Source organism: Lemur catta, chromosome 9 (assembly GCF_020740605.2).
Source record: "Lemur catta isolate mLemCat1 chromosome 9, mLemCat1.pri, whole genome shotgun sequence".
In the NCBI taxonomy this organism is placed as follows: Eukaryota; Metazoa; Chordata; class Mammalia; order Primates; family Lemuridae; genus Lemur; species Lemur catta.
Genome location: NC_059136.1, coordinates 67,903,168 through 67,918,617, shown reverse-complemented (window position 1 = coordinate 67,918,617; position 15,450 = coordinate 67,903,168). Strand labels below are relative to the sequence as shown.

The following is a 15,450-nucleotide window of genomic DNA, read 5'->3' as shown; positions in this document are numbered from 1 at the left end:
TGCTTATTGTAGCACAATTCATAATTGCAAAGACGTGGAATCGACTCAAGTGCCCATCAATTCATGAACAGATATAGAAAATGTATATATACCACGGAGTACTACTCAGCCATAAAATGAACGAAATAATGTCCTTTATAGCAACTTGGATGGAACTGGAGGCCATTATCCTAACTGAAGTACCTCAAGAATGGAAAAACAAACACCACATGTACTCTCTAATAATTGAGAGCTAAATTGTGGGCGCACACAGGCACTAAGAGATATAGGGGACATTGGAAACCAAGAAGGAGGGAGAGTGGGAGGTGGTGAGGAGTTAAAAACTTACCTAATGGGTACAATGAACATTATTCTGGTGATGGGCACACTAAAAGCCCCAACTTAAGCATTATACAAGGTATCCATGTAACAAAAACATTTGTACCTTTCTAATATTTTGACACAAATAATAATAAAAAATAAAATATAACATAGTTAAAATAAGAGACAGAAAAAACATACATTTTTTTTCACTGAAAGGACTTGGATTATTAATAAATCTATAGCAGGCAGATTAATATTGAGATAGAGTAGAAGTATTTTCAAATTGAACCTCAAGTAATATAATTACAGAAAACCTTTTCTACATGATTATACAGAATTGTCCTGTCCATTATTCTAAATTTATTTCAAAATAAAATGTATATGATAAAATATATCTGAATTTCCAAAATATGTAGCATAAAGCATATATTAAATGTTCTATTTTATACTATTAAAAATAATTTTTGAATCCAAAACAAATATCCCAATATATGTCAAAATATTTAGACTCACTCGAAAACAAAGTGATTTAGAAGGAAATTGAAAACTCAGGTGACTGTGAATACATTCCTACTGAATAATACTTGCTCCAATAGCTAAGCAGTCAGAAAATGTCAATTAAAAAATTTAAAGGTTTCAAGGAGAAATCTTAAAACATAATTGAATACAAATATTTTGAAAATCAATTAATATTTATATTAAAATGCAGTATTACACATAATTCCAGTTGCTTTCTAAAATGCTTGCTAAAATATTCAAAAGACTATGATTTTATACTACAAGGAAATTTTAATTAATCCTCTACTTATAGTATCTTGGCGATTGCTCTCTTTGCTTCTGTGTGAATCTAAACCCAATTACAATACACTATTAATATTATCAGGTGCCACTTCCTTGCAGTACAGAATTGAACTGTGACTTGGAGTAATTTTAGATTACCCTGTGGTGTGTGATTTCTCTAAGTATTTTTTTGTTTGTAAAATACTTTTTGGATTCTCTACCAACAAAATATTTTTAATCATTTCAGCAAGTAAAATAATATGATATGAACAATAACAACAAACTATTCCATTTCTTTCCTTTTAATCATGGGAATTAAAACCATTTTCTATAATTTTTATTCAGCTAAATGTTATTTTTAAAAATAATTTCAAATAGCATTACAATTAAAGTTAATGAATATAATGAGTAGTTCAAAATGCTGAGTCTGTCTTGCTACATATTAGCTACCATTTCCTGAGTACACAATATACCTATGATGCAATTTATTAGCCATTATACAGATGTGAAAAGTTAAGTTCAGAGATATTCAACAAATATTTGTCTACTATGTTCAGGGCTCTGTGCAATTCAGTGATCAATAAGAATGTTATAGCCCTTATTTGGAGTCTATAGCAAGTGGGATCTAACTCTTAAATCTATCTCTAATGTCTAAGAATTTCAGGAGTATCTTACCCAAATGTAACGAGTGGCACACAACTATGCAACAGGAATGAGTCACATCACTAAGTTGAGAGCTGGGAAAGAATTCTTCTAAATATAAAAGAAAAATCCATCCCATTATTTGGGGTTACAAAATGCCATAATGTATATAACTCAAATAAACTTTTTTTAAACTCTGCAAATATTGTTGTTCCGTTTCACATATGTAGCCTCATGTAAACTTGTATAGCAACAGTCTGGACAGGAATAGAGATTGAGGACACCTTTCTGTTACTTTACATACAGTAGCAAATCTGGAAGATAAGTGAATATTTGGTATTTGATGCAGAAAGACCTATAGAGCTAGGAGTGTCTAAAATGTTCCAGAAACAATAATGAGAAGTGTGATTGGAATTGAGGGAGTAAAACTGACCAAAATAAGACAGAGAAGGTAAGATCAGAGAAGTAGGGGGAAATGAGCTGATCACATAGTCTTGTGGGTAACTGAAAGAACTTTGACTTTTATTCTGACTCAGATATTAAAGGGTTTTCAGCAGTGGGGTGGTATGATCTGATGCATGCTCTTAGAGTATCATTCTGCACACAGTATTGACAATAGACTGGAAGGAGGGGGCAAGGGCAGAAGCAGAAAATCCCATTTGGAGGACACCACAATAATCAAGCTGAGATGTGAGGGTACCTAGGACTGGGATGGTAGAAGTGGACAGGGAGAGGAGTGGCCAGCTTCTTCAATTGCTTTGAAGATAGAACCCAACAGGATTCACTGATGAATCACATAGGGGTGTGAGGGAAAGAGAACAGTCAAGGTTGATTTCAAGATTTTCTCTTAAATAAATGGAAAATGGAACCCTCATTATCTTAAATGGGGAATGGAGAAGCTGAAGGAGTAGGTTTGTGAAGGAAGATAAGCAGCTCAGTTAAGTATGTTGAATTTGGCATCTGAGTGGAGGGGTCAAGCAGGAACTTGCACAGGCAGCCCTCAAGTGCTTAGTCATGGACGGCACTTCTCTAAGCCTACAGGTCTCTGTCTTGGAACTTTCAAAGCTGACCAAATAAACACCATCAGCCTGGTGATTTCGACATTTTGAATTTTCTCCTTATTCCTGACCACACTACTGGTTGAGAAGTCACCACCTGGACCCTGGGGTTGTTTCTACTACTTTAGTCTTCCCATGTTCAACTCAGTATTCTCTCATGTATAAAAAAGGCTATTACTCTTCTGTTTTGTGGGCTTCAACTTAAAGGAATAATTTCTGACTGATAATTATATACTGCTCATTCTCTAATGGGATTTAAGCATTTTAGGGAGAGGAAAAACATTTATTTTCAACTTCTTTTAATTCTAAAAGTTACATGTCATATATATTGAAAAAGTTCAATATACACTTGAAAATATGAACAAATATTCTATGTGTGTGATGTGATACAGTTATACAAGTGATGTGAGAAAGGCATGGTTCCAGATTGCAAGGATGCTAGAGACTTGAATCAGAGGAATACATAGCAAAGGAAGAAAAATGTAAAAATAAAATCAATGAAAAGAGTAACTCGTGGTCCACGGGTAGACATTTAGCATAGAATAAAAATAAATTGATATTAAATACCAGGAGGTAAGAAGCTACTGAACTGAAGAGACAAGAGATTCAATGTTGACCAATTGTGAAGGGTTTAGTCACAAATCAATATTATGGACATAAATTGAGGGCAAAATTGTATACCTCTAAATTATCTCTTTCAATAAGCATCTCTTTTCTCTCTGTCTCTCTCTCTCCCTTCCTCCCCTTCATCCTCTTTTGTATAAAACCTCTCCTTTTATGAAACAAAACCACCTTCCTGCCAAATGAAATTGGGCCAGATCCTGTACTTACTCGTAACTATGATTCTTCAGTAGAATTAAGTAGGTGGTCATAAATGAAGATGGTCATATCTAAGAATAAACAGTTTTGTGATAAATTAACAGACAAGAATTTGACAAAGAAAAGGGAACCAAATGGTATCTGCTTTGGCTTGATTTTTTTGGTAAATGATGAAATGCTTTCTTAATAAGGGCCATGAGCCTTGCTTTTCTAGATTAATTGAGAAGACACTAGACTTCTTTGAATGTTGTTTCACAATAGTGTTGCCTCTTCAAATACCTTTTAGTAGAGGTAATACCTTTCTAGTGTAAAGCACTGGCCTCTGCTTGTTCCTCTTGATATAAAGAACTGGTCAATAGTCAAATGGAACTACCCCCCACCCCCTCCTTTGTTTTTTTTTTTTGCACTAAAGGAACTCTGGGTGCTGGTTACGGTGTTTCTTCCTTCCCAGCTTCAAAAGAATATAGTTACCATTATATGCATTTTTTCATACATAGTAAAATATTGTGTACTGAAATATATTCTGTACAAATTTGGCTAATTCTGCCTTCTACTTTCTTTTACACCACAAAATAAAATATTCAATGTTTTTATCTTGTAGTCCAAAGGCACCTTCAGAGTATTCATTTGAACAATCAGATCTTGCTATTATTGTCAGCTTAGTTACAACAGCTTACATTCTTCAGGGAGTAGTCTTAAAATCACCTTCTCTAAGTAAGGACAAAGCTTCTTTTGTTAGTGTTATTTTGTTTCTTTGTTCCTTGGCATTTTGTTTTGATTTGCATTTCCTTGCTTTAGGTGGCTTACATTCCCCCAAGATTATGAAGCTGCATTGCTTAAATTTCTCATGCATAAGGGCAGAAGATACACACACACACACACACACACACACACACACACACATATACACACACATATATATATATATATATATACCCCCCACATATATATATCCCTCACCGCCTACAGAAACACATATCGAGGTGAACTCACTTTAAATAAATGGATGCCTGAAAAGCTCAATGTAAATAAAATCTGGAGGAAGCTTGCTATCAAAAAGAATTACACTGAGACTCCTATTAGAGAAAGGTTTCTCCTGATGATACTACCTTTTGCTCATATCTAGATTTTCTTATTTTTTGTTTAAAAAATAACAAGGAATAACAATAGCAAGGAATAACAACTTATGAGAATGAAATACTTTCAGGAATTTCATTTGGTTGATTACTTTTGCATAAACATGATACTGGCTATAGTTTGATTATGTCATCATTATATCGATATCTCTATTCATTGGCACTGAGCACTATGAAACTCACATAAACTAATCTCTGCTTTGGAGAAGTAAAAATCTAGTTTTGGAACACATTTCAATAAGAACTAATCAGAGAAGACAGAAATTAATAACATGCTAATTGGATATAGAGAATAAATATAAAAATCACTAGAAAGCTTTTGGATTGAAGAAGTGGTCAGACAGGATGTGACATCGAGAAGATGTTCAGGAGGGAAGGTTTGGATAAGCAGAGGCTTGGGAAGAAGCCCCCATACATTAAAACTAAGGGAAAAATGAGGGTTGAATGGGTAAGGGTTGAGGGGATGAAGAGGTTCCTAACTTTGTAGTAAAGAAAAGTAGAAAATCAGTTTACATTTGTGAGAGTAAGACCAAACAATGGGTAATACTAAACATATATGAAGAGAGAGTCAATAAGAAGCAAGGATATTGGCTGGCTGCAGTGGCTCATGCCTGTAATCCTCACACCCTGGGAGGCTGAGGCAGGTGGATCCTTTGAGCTCAGGAGTTTGAGACCAGCCTGAGCAAGAGCAAGACCCCATCTCTACTAAAAACAGAAAGAAAGTATATGGACAACTAAAAATATACATAGAAAAAATTAGCCAGGCATGGTGGCACATGCCTGTACTCCCAGCTACTTGGGAGGCTGAGGCAGGAGGATTGCTTGAGCCCAGGAGTTTGAGATTGCTGTGAGCTAGGCTGATGCCACAGCACTCTACTGTAGCCTGGGCGACAGAGTGAGACTCTGTTTCAAAACAAAAGAAGCAAAGATATAAAAAAAAATGTATACACAAATACTGAAGAAAAATCAAAAAGGCAAGAAGACCAGCCATGGAGCAATGGCATTAATTGAGACATGAAGGTAGTCTAGATTAAGTAGATATAGAGGGAGAATTAGGAAACCAGTAGTCATTACCAAAGAAAATCAGAAATCCAGGCTGTCATGTGTATGCAATCTCATATCTTTCCATAACATTTATGTGTAGAACCTTTGTTTGAAGCCTCTCACCCACCTGTACCCCTTGAAAACTAGAATGTAAGCTCCCAGAAACCAGGGTCTCGCCTGTTTTGTTCACTGCTACATTGTCAGTGACTAAAACAATGTCTAATGTATAGTAGGTCAACAAATATTTCTTGAATATTTACCATTTCAAAATATAGTTTCAAATCTTCCTTTCGAAACTTTTCCCAATTCTTTCAGGTAACAAAGCAACAAACCTTAGTGGGAAAAACATGGATTTTGGAATCAAGCAGACCTGTGTTCAACTATTGACTGCTACTTACAAGCGTTTTAACTTGGGCTAACTAAACTTTTCTGACTCTTCAGTTTTCTTATTTGTAAAACAGAATATTATCCATCTTGCAGTGGTGTTATGAGGCTCAGAAATTATAGATGTATGCCCAACATACATCCAGGCAAATATTAGTTACCCAATCTATGATAGCTATTATCTAAGAGCAAGGATCACTCAATCAAGCTCTCTTTACAGCTATCCAATGTTGTACATATCTGAATTATAGCATTTATCACTTTGCATTAGATGGTATCAGGTCTATCTTCTCTCCTTTCATACACACACTTTTTACTACATCATTCATTTCTTTAATGCACCTAAAAAATTTCCCTCAAAATTCATCACAAGCCCCATCCAGTAAAATCTCTTGTTTGATTAGACTTCAGTACTGTCTCTTTGTTTCACACTCATAATTTTGACTCTTGTATCTTAAAAGTATTTATGTTCATATTTGTCTTCATTCCTGAAATATGAGCTCTATAAAGACAGTGATGTTAGCTTCTATTCACACATTCTTGGTGCCTACAGATGAGATAAATATAAAAGTTATGAAGTTTTGTGACACTATATCTGTTACGCAAGTGGAAATGAAGAAGAATACTATGCCCATTGAAAGATGTTATCTTCAACAGAAATCATTCTTAAAATGAGAACATTAATTCTTAGTAATTTCTTAGTAATTACTGAACAAAATTAAACTCAGACAGGAACTCATCCTGTCATGAGTTTTGATTAAGAAATTCAAGATAATCTGAGAGTTTAGGGAAGCAGGTCTTATTTATATTTTTTATACACCTGTTTTAATATTGAAAATAGTGGCTATTGCATTCTACCTGAGTTGAATTTATGCACTTTTTATTGGTTCCTGATTCCAAGAACCAGTGATGACAGGACCTCATTTTGTCAGTCAACAGCAGTTCCTACAACGTACAGAGCAAACAGGCTGGTCAAACTGATCACTACCTATGAAGATACTAGTATCCTCTGAAATCAGCAATCTGTTTACAATGACAGGAATAATGAAAAAGGCTGTACCTAAGGTCATTTTCACATCGTATTCTCAGATAAGGTTGATACTTTAGTGATATCATTATGAAATCAAGGCATAAAGCTGCAATATTGAAATTTAGTCAAAACAGTGAAAACAAAATCCTTCAGTTTTCATATGGTGGATTGAAAATAATCATTGGTGGAAAATAATATGGTGGAAATGAAAATAATCATTTCAACTAGTTGCTATGGGCTTAGCCACAATGAATAATGATATATACACACATATATGTGTGTATGTATATTTGTGTATATATGTGTATATATATGTATTTTTAAAGTAAATTGTTCTTTACTCTTGAATCTAAATTTATGAACCTACTTGAAATTAACTGGTGATATCTAATTAAACATTGCAGGGCATTTATAGAATTCAAAAATCTATTCATGCATTTGAAGAAAGACATTGATTTTTCTTAGAAAGCGTGATGCTCTTAAGCATATTATATCAAATCCAGATATTATTTTTCAATAAAGGAAATAGAGTACTTTGTCTACTAAAAATTATATAAAATCTATATTTTTAAAGTATAGACTCTGGTAGACAGGAAATTCTGCATAAGTAGAACAGTACTTCATTATTTATTGATTCATGTCTACCAAAAATGAGACCACATTATTTTATTTTTAAGTGAATGATATTGGTAAAATGTGGCTATTGTAATACTCTAATGCCAACAGATAAACTTATATTCTTTATTATTCTTTAATACGGGTTTATATGTATTGGGGGAGAAAATAATTTTTCAGTATTACACTGTATTCACCTTTCCATATTATATAATTTGCTTTTGGTACACAGTTTATTAGTGTCTTTGTCTGAGAACTCAATAACATTAAGAAAGACATTTAGCAAAGGTAAAATTGGTTTTAGCTTGTAACCTTTTTAAAAAGTAATATAAATTAGGTAGCTATAACTGCCTCACAACATGCAAACAACATCATGCATATGTAAAGTCAAAATGATAGTCTCATAGAGGAGATTTTACTCAAATGGTTACCAGGAGACCCCAAACAAAATGACCAATACTCCTTCAAAAAAACAATGCATTTTCAAATGAAATTATAGGGATCGCATAAAGATGTGTAAACCAAAGATACAATAGCTGCAGTGTGCCTGGAAGTGGCTAAGCTCCCAAGCAAATCATCCCTATTAGTTGCTATTCATGATTTAAATTATGCTATTTTATCTCTTCATAACATGTGGCATTTTTTTACCCTCACATTTCTAGGCATTTGAGCTTCTGCTGACATAAATGCATTCCCAAAATAGAACATTACAGCAATCTTCTGCTAGACATTTAAGCCCATTTGTGCATTTATTTTTCAAAATGCCTTTTTTGAACCTTCTGACTGTGAGAGGGCTGGAAAGGTAGTGTTAGAATGAATGAAAACTTGTTTTCTAAAGTGACACTAGACACTTGATCTACCGTTAAAAAAAAAAAAAAATCACAGCCTCCTACCTTGAAAACAAACATCTCACGGCGAAGAATAGCTAGCGTGTTAAAGTTCCCATCACAGATGTTGGGTTTGGCTCCAGGGTAGGAGGGTCTGCCGGTGGGAGGCCGAGGAGGTTTTGGCCTGTCATTTTTCCTTGGGTCAGCCGGAGGAATAGAGCGGTGTGGGGGCACTGTCGGTAGAGGTCTTGTAGGTGGAGGGATCTTGTCAGGTGGACCTTTTGAAAATATGAGGACAGTGCTTGGCTCACTTAAAACTGGAATAGTGCTGGAAAACATGCTACAGAGAACAACCACTTATCAGCAGAGGGCACAGACTAAGTGAGCTAAGAGGTCTGTAAGAGCTTGTATTTTCTGAAGAAACAAACCATCGTACCCAACAGACCATTGCCAAGTCTGTCTGAAGCTGTCCTTAGCATGCTAGTTTCTGGATCCAAGTAACTAGGCTATCTTTGTTAATTTTTAATGATTTTTTTTTTACAGCTTCACCACAGTCCTTTTTGGGAAAGCTGCTTTCAGATCTTTTTTGGAAGTAGGTGGTATATAAATAATAAATAAATGAAAATGAATACTGGAGCCATGCATGAGCTTCACCAAATTAATCCTAGATTGCGATAGACAATGATTCTATGCAAGTATTTCTGAAAATAAACATTAACTAATCAGAGTTTATTCTACCCTGTGTTTCCTACCATATAACCTCTTACTGATTTTCACTTTTCTTCTAATGAAATGTTTTGACAAATTGCTGGAAGAATGTTGCATTTAAATACTGAATCTAAAACACCTATTGATTAAAGCACCACCAGTAAAATATTAATGTGAAGAAGTATTTCTCAAAAGAGGCTTCTAAATCAAGCCAAAGTTTACACGTGTAATTTGGTACAGATGTTAAGCATCATTTCTCAAGGGACTTATGTCTTTGAAAAGAAATACAGAGCTGTTCACACTTAATATTTAGGTATGAGAAGAATATTCCTTTGCAGAGCTTCAGTCTAGACTACTAATTCATGAGGTCATGAGAAAGAGACTTCTTTCAGTTAACCACTTAAGAGGACTTTCTGATGAGACACACTTAGGCACAGTATAGCTCAATTCAGCATATGAGATATTTAGCTTTGAATCTGAGACATTTCTCTCCTTTTGGTAACCCAACAAAATAAAGAGAATCATTAAAGTTGACCTTTTCTTCAAATCTATTTTAACCCTGAGAGAATGGTTACCCCTGAGATATTGAAACTGAAAAACTAATGAATGCAAAACAAATTAGTGAACTTAAACTATGCTGTTTAAAAATGCAAATGATATCTTCCGGATAGTGGATATTAACATACAGATAGCACACATTTGTCTTTGCATTGTAAAAATAAAAGCTTCACTTCATTAATTTAGTAAAGCATATTTGCTACATGTAAATTATAAATGTCAAGTTCTTAACAATTATGTGTGAAATAAATGTCTTTATAAAGGTCAATGGTTGTATTGAGGGAGTTAGGATTATAGTAAACATGCATAATGGTCTTTCCCTTTTTCTCTTAATTTGCATTCATTGACTGAACCCCATAAATAAAAATGATATTACTATATTAGAAATTTATTTTGTGCTGTGTTAAACTTAACCACTTGTTAACTTTCACTCCCTTGTTTGTTAACTTTTACTCTGAATCAGTAAGTAATATTAGGACTTCCGGGTCAATTTGTTATATTTATCCTATGAAGGTATATTCTGGCTCTTCAGAAGTACTTTGTCTAGGAACTACCTAATAATCAAATTTCACAAACTGTGAGTCAATCTATCAGTTTGTAGCAAAGTCTCAGCATCTTATGTTCTTCTTCAGTTTTTTTCTGTCTTATATTTAGAGCAACTATCTTAACAAAGAAAACACAGTAGGAATCCTGGACCTCACTGTAGGAGTAAGCAAATAGCAACAGTGGTAACCTACCATATATCTTCTGGATGCCCTGCAAATCATCATTAGGTAGTTTGAAGTTGTCAGTTTCCATGTACTGGTAAAATGGAGCCATGATGGCAGTGGGGTCATTGGAATGCTCCAATCCCAGAGCATGTCCCAGTTCATGAACTGCTACAAGAAATAAGTCATTTCCTGTGTGAATGAGAAGAAAAGAAGTTATTGTAATTAATATACAAATACAGAATTGAAAAGGACAATTTGGTGTTATCAAAATTCACCCAAGAAAAATAGTAGGAATTCTTTACTTCAACTGTCAGTATGATTTTATCATTGGCTTTCCTACTGGCAAAGTCCAATATCCTTCTTTTAAAAAGGGGTGGGGGGAGGAGGTGGTGATGATGAAGTCAGAAGTTTAGAAACTAGAAGGAGAGAACAAAGAATAAAAGTTGAAGAAAGAATCTCATCATCAGAAGCTGATACTACTGTTAAAATATCCTCCTGATTGTAAAGCATACAATATACAACATCTCACTTTTGTAAGCTTCACATTTAATATAATTCTAACAACTCAGTAAAAAACATGGGGCAGATACCATCCTTACTTTTATACTGATGAGTAAATTAAGGCACAAAGGTGACAAGTCTTGTCAAGAACAGCAGATCTTTGTATTACAGAGCTGTGATGGGAACTCAAGTTATTATGACTCGTAGATTCAAGCTTTAATTTCTTGCTAGCTGAGAATACAGGAATATAGTAGTATAAAATAAAGGCCATTGGCTAATAGTCATACTAACTGGAATTCTAATCCTAGCCCTAAAAATACCAATTCTAATCAATTCATATGTTTACCTTAGAGCTGTTGTTTCTTACCAAAAATTCCCACCTGTGGTAAACTTGACCAGTGAAGTCTATTTAGTAAAAACTGTACAGTGATAGTTGACATGACTTTGTGCAATCATACCCCTACTCATGACCTCTACATGTTGTTCACTCCTGGGTTATCATATCTATACTCACTATGAGGAAAAGAGGTGTTCCTACCTACACCTATATTTGTTAATTGTAAAAATTTAGTTGGACCATATGGGTATCAAATAGTTGGGGCTATTATATTTCTATGAGTTATGTTTCTAAGTGAAAAGTTTAACATGATTAAACACCAAGTGTAAAATTCACATGGACGACTTGCTAGTAATGCACATAATTTCAACGAGTATCACTTTTAAGAAAACTTTTCAACCTTTTTTATAATGTACTGTGATAATTCTCTTGGGAGGAATATTGTTGGACCCCAAAGCCAGGTGAACAACTAAAATTTTTTCCCCCTCTGGAGTAGTCTGTCATAGAGAAATGAAATCATGAGGCTGATTCTGTATATGACATTAGGATATCAAAAATGAGCCATTGGAACAACACTTCCAGGGGCCTATCCCAGTAAAAAAAATTAATGGAACATGGTTAATGGGTATCCTCTAGGGAGCCTATTATAGTCATAGGGAGGAGGGGGAAAAAAAAACAGAAGGAAGGAGGAAGCTGTTCACCAAGAAATGTGGGAACTATGCCAGCATTTGCAAGTATGTAATTTAGGGAGAAGAAATCTAAGCATTGTGTCTCAGAGGATACTCACAGCTGAGAGAAAGAAGGGCAGGAAAAGAAGCTGCAGTCATTTTTAGAGACAGAACATCTAACTCCAACTCTAAAATGAATGCCTTTGTGATTTCAAATCAGACATACCTTTGCTAAGACACAAATCTGATAGCAATGAGGCTTATGGCTACCCCAAAGAACATGGTATAAGGGGTAGCAGGTCAGCTTCTGAGCATGTCCACACCGAGAAGATAGGAGTAAACCTTGGCTGGAACGTGCTATCACTGGACTACAAGCAAAAGGAAATCTTCATTAAGAGTATATCTAATGGCAAAACAAAGATCTATCAAGCAGAAAAAGGACCAACAAAAATCAAGGCAGTTAATCGAAAAGCAGGACACTCAAGAGCTGGTATTCTTGTTTACCATGAAAAGACAGTGACAATGGAGCTCAGCAAGACAGTGCTGATTCAGAAAATCATTTTAGATCTCTTGGTCTTCTTTTGGCAAAATTGATAGAATTTCTTGGTCAGAAAGTCCCAATGTGGACTTACAGGGATTATGTCTTGTTTTTATTCTTCAAAAGAAAAAAAAAATTGCAAACTTCATCACCTTCCTCCTTATGTATCAGATCCCCTTCACTAGAAAAGAAGGACCTTAAAATCTGTTCCTAGATAAACGTGTAGGAATATTGCTTTCAGTCATCTGCTAAACTTTTGGCTGGTAGCCTAGCTGAATTATTAAAATGACTTCAAATCTCTCACAAGAAAATAATCTCTGGGCCACAATTATTTTTTTTCTTTTTTGGCTAGTAAGAGAAATAGAAAAGGACAACAACAACACAGATCTAACAGCAAACAGATCCAAACAACCAAAGCCATTTCATTTCATGTATCTGTTTTCTTCAGATCATTCAATTTTTTCCTAAGCATCATTTCCAATGGTGGAGTCACTCCTTGCTTAAGGAATAAAGGTTTTAGAAGAAAATTAATAGTATTGGGATGTGAACTTGTGACCTTTTGAGTATGCCACAGCACTTTTAATCAGAAATACTGGGCAAGGGCTCTAAGTAATTACCATTCTTCAGATGATTGGCAATAATGTAATTAAACCTTACTTGCAGTTCACAATAGTTTAAAAGGGTAAGTTGTAAATAAAGTATCACCCTGTGATTTGAATTCCACTAGGAACAAAAGTTGTTGGCACATGATGAGTTTTAGACAATTAAAATGCATCAGACCTCTTTCCTAATGATGAAAATAATAACTGCTCTTGTAACTTATCATTAATTCACATTATTTGAAATTCTCAATTGTAATATGCCTTGATTTTATCAACATGCAGGCAACAAAGGAGAAATCAGCCTCTTGGTTCTTAAGACAGAAATAGTACTTGCTTCTTTTGCAAGATTTTGAGTTCTGAGTTTGTTGCTTTCAGTTGTATCTCCAATCTCCTTTCCTTTGTGTACTCCAATACAATTTCAGAATACTGAACTGTATATTATGAAAGACAATGCATTATTTATCACTTCCCTGCCATAATTATGTCTATATTTTATTCCAACCTCTTTCACCCTTCCATGCATTTTCATATGCTATTCCCTCTGCTGACATATCCTGAATGTTAAAAAATGATTATATAATATTCCAAACATAAAAATTGTTGTTTAAGTAATTCTAACATTTAGAATCCTAAAAACCTCCTCGAATATTAGGACATCATCAGCACTATTGAACCTATCTCTGATTTTTCTCTTATCCCACAACTTTGGCTCCCTCACTCCCTCCAAAGCTAATGTAACCACATCAGACCAATCTGGTTTAACTTTTCATGACACAAAACTGAGTTGTTTTTCAGTTGCCATGGACCCCCAAGTTGAAGGTCATGTACCTGAGCAAGCCCAGATGAACCAAGTGTGCAATCATGGGCAGAACCTAAGTGCTAGCACCAAGGAGAGGGGACTGAAGTAAGAAGCAGACACAGCATGGCAGGATCCAGGATCTAATTGGATTGAGCCCTGGTGCTGCTCCATGGCAGGATCCAATTAAAGCATATCTCCTGGCATCACCCCATCGAAAGATCCATTCAGATCATGCCTCATTACCTGTGACAGTAAAGCTCGTCCTATTCCCCAGCTCTGGAGGACAGATCTGAGTCTGACTCCTGTCTCCTTGTTTTGGCCGCCTGACAATAAACCTTTCTCTCTGCAAAAACCTGGTTGTGTGCGGTAAGTGAACCCAGTTTGGTTCAGTTACACTAATCACTAACTTGAGTTTTGAATTTATCATTGCCTTGTTTACATTTTTGTATTTTTATCAAATATGTATGTTTCAATAAACTTAAGTTTTTCCTGGTGTTTGAGCTTTACAAATTAGTATCATTTTGTATGCTGTCTTCTGAAACTTCCTGAAACTTAGCATTTTTTTCTAATATATATCTTCTAGCTTGACTGTTTGTCAGCCTTGCAAAATTTTATTAATTCTTTAAAACAAAACTCAAAGTCACCTCCTCCATGAAGTCTTCCCTAAATCCCCAGGTAAATTTAGTTCCTCTCCATCTGTGTATCCTTGGCCTTTTGTATGTAGCTTGATTATAACACACACCATAATTGCCCTGATAACTTCTGATGCTCTTAATATTTACTTGTATGTTAAATGTCTCACAGAACAAATTTGAACAGATTTGTAATTTTAAATATTTACGTACTGTAATTTTAAATGTTGAAATGCATGTCTAGGATTAAAATTCAGAAATAATCACCAAATATTTTATTAGTAGAAATTTCTCCAGGACTTAGTAGATGGATAGGATGGAATGAGTCTTCCTAACCCTCAGCCCTCTCAGGCTATGCAAACAGCTGGTCTCTCTAGCTGAGAAGCCAAAGAGATATGTGCGAGCCAGCCCCTGAGATGACCCCAATGGTCCTCATCTCCTGCTCTTCACACTTACATCTTATCAAGTGTCTATCAGGTTGCCATAGCAGAATATTGTAGAAGTGATGGTATTTGTCTTCCAACGTTAGGCCGTAAAATACATCCGTGACTTCCATCTTCTCTCTCTCTCTCTCTCTCTCTCTCTCTCCCTGCCCGTCTCCCTCGCTTTCTCTCATTAATTGCTCTCAAGAAACCAGAGCTGTGTTCTGCAAAGAGGCCCATGGTGAGGCCCATGTGGTGACAAATTGAGCTTCCTACCCACAGCCATGTGAGTGAGCTTGGAAGTGGATTCTCCAGCTCCTTCAGAGGATTGCAGCCC

At 35.2% G+C, this 15,450-nt stretch overlaps 1 protein-coding gene across 1 annotated transcript in view; it reads right to left on the bottom strand.

Moving 5' to 3' along the window:
• Positions 1–15,450, bottom strand: part of MMP16 (matrix metallopeptidase 16) — a 277,953-nt gene that overhangs the window by 71,457 nt on the left and 191,046 nt on the right. The window contains exons 5-6 of the mRNA XM_045560992.1: positions 10,642–10,803; positions 8,705–8,916 (exon numbers count right to left, since the gene is read on the bottom strand). Coding sequence (XP_045416948.1) covers positions 8,705–8,916; positions 10,642–10,803 — 374 coding nt within the window. The remainder of the gene's footprint in view (positions 1–8,704; positions 8,917–10,641; positions 10,804–15,450) is intronic.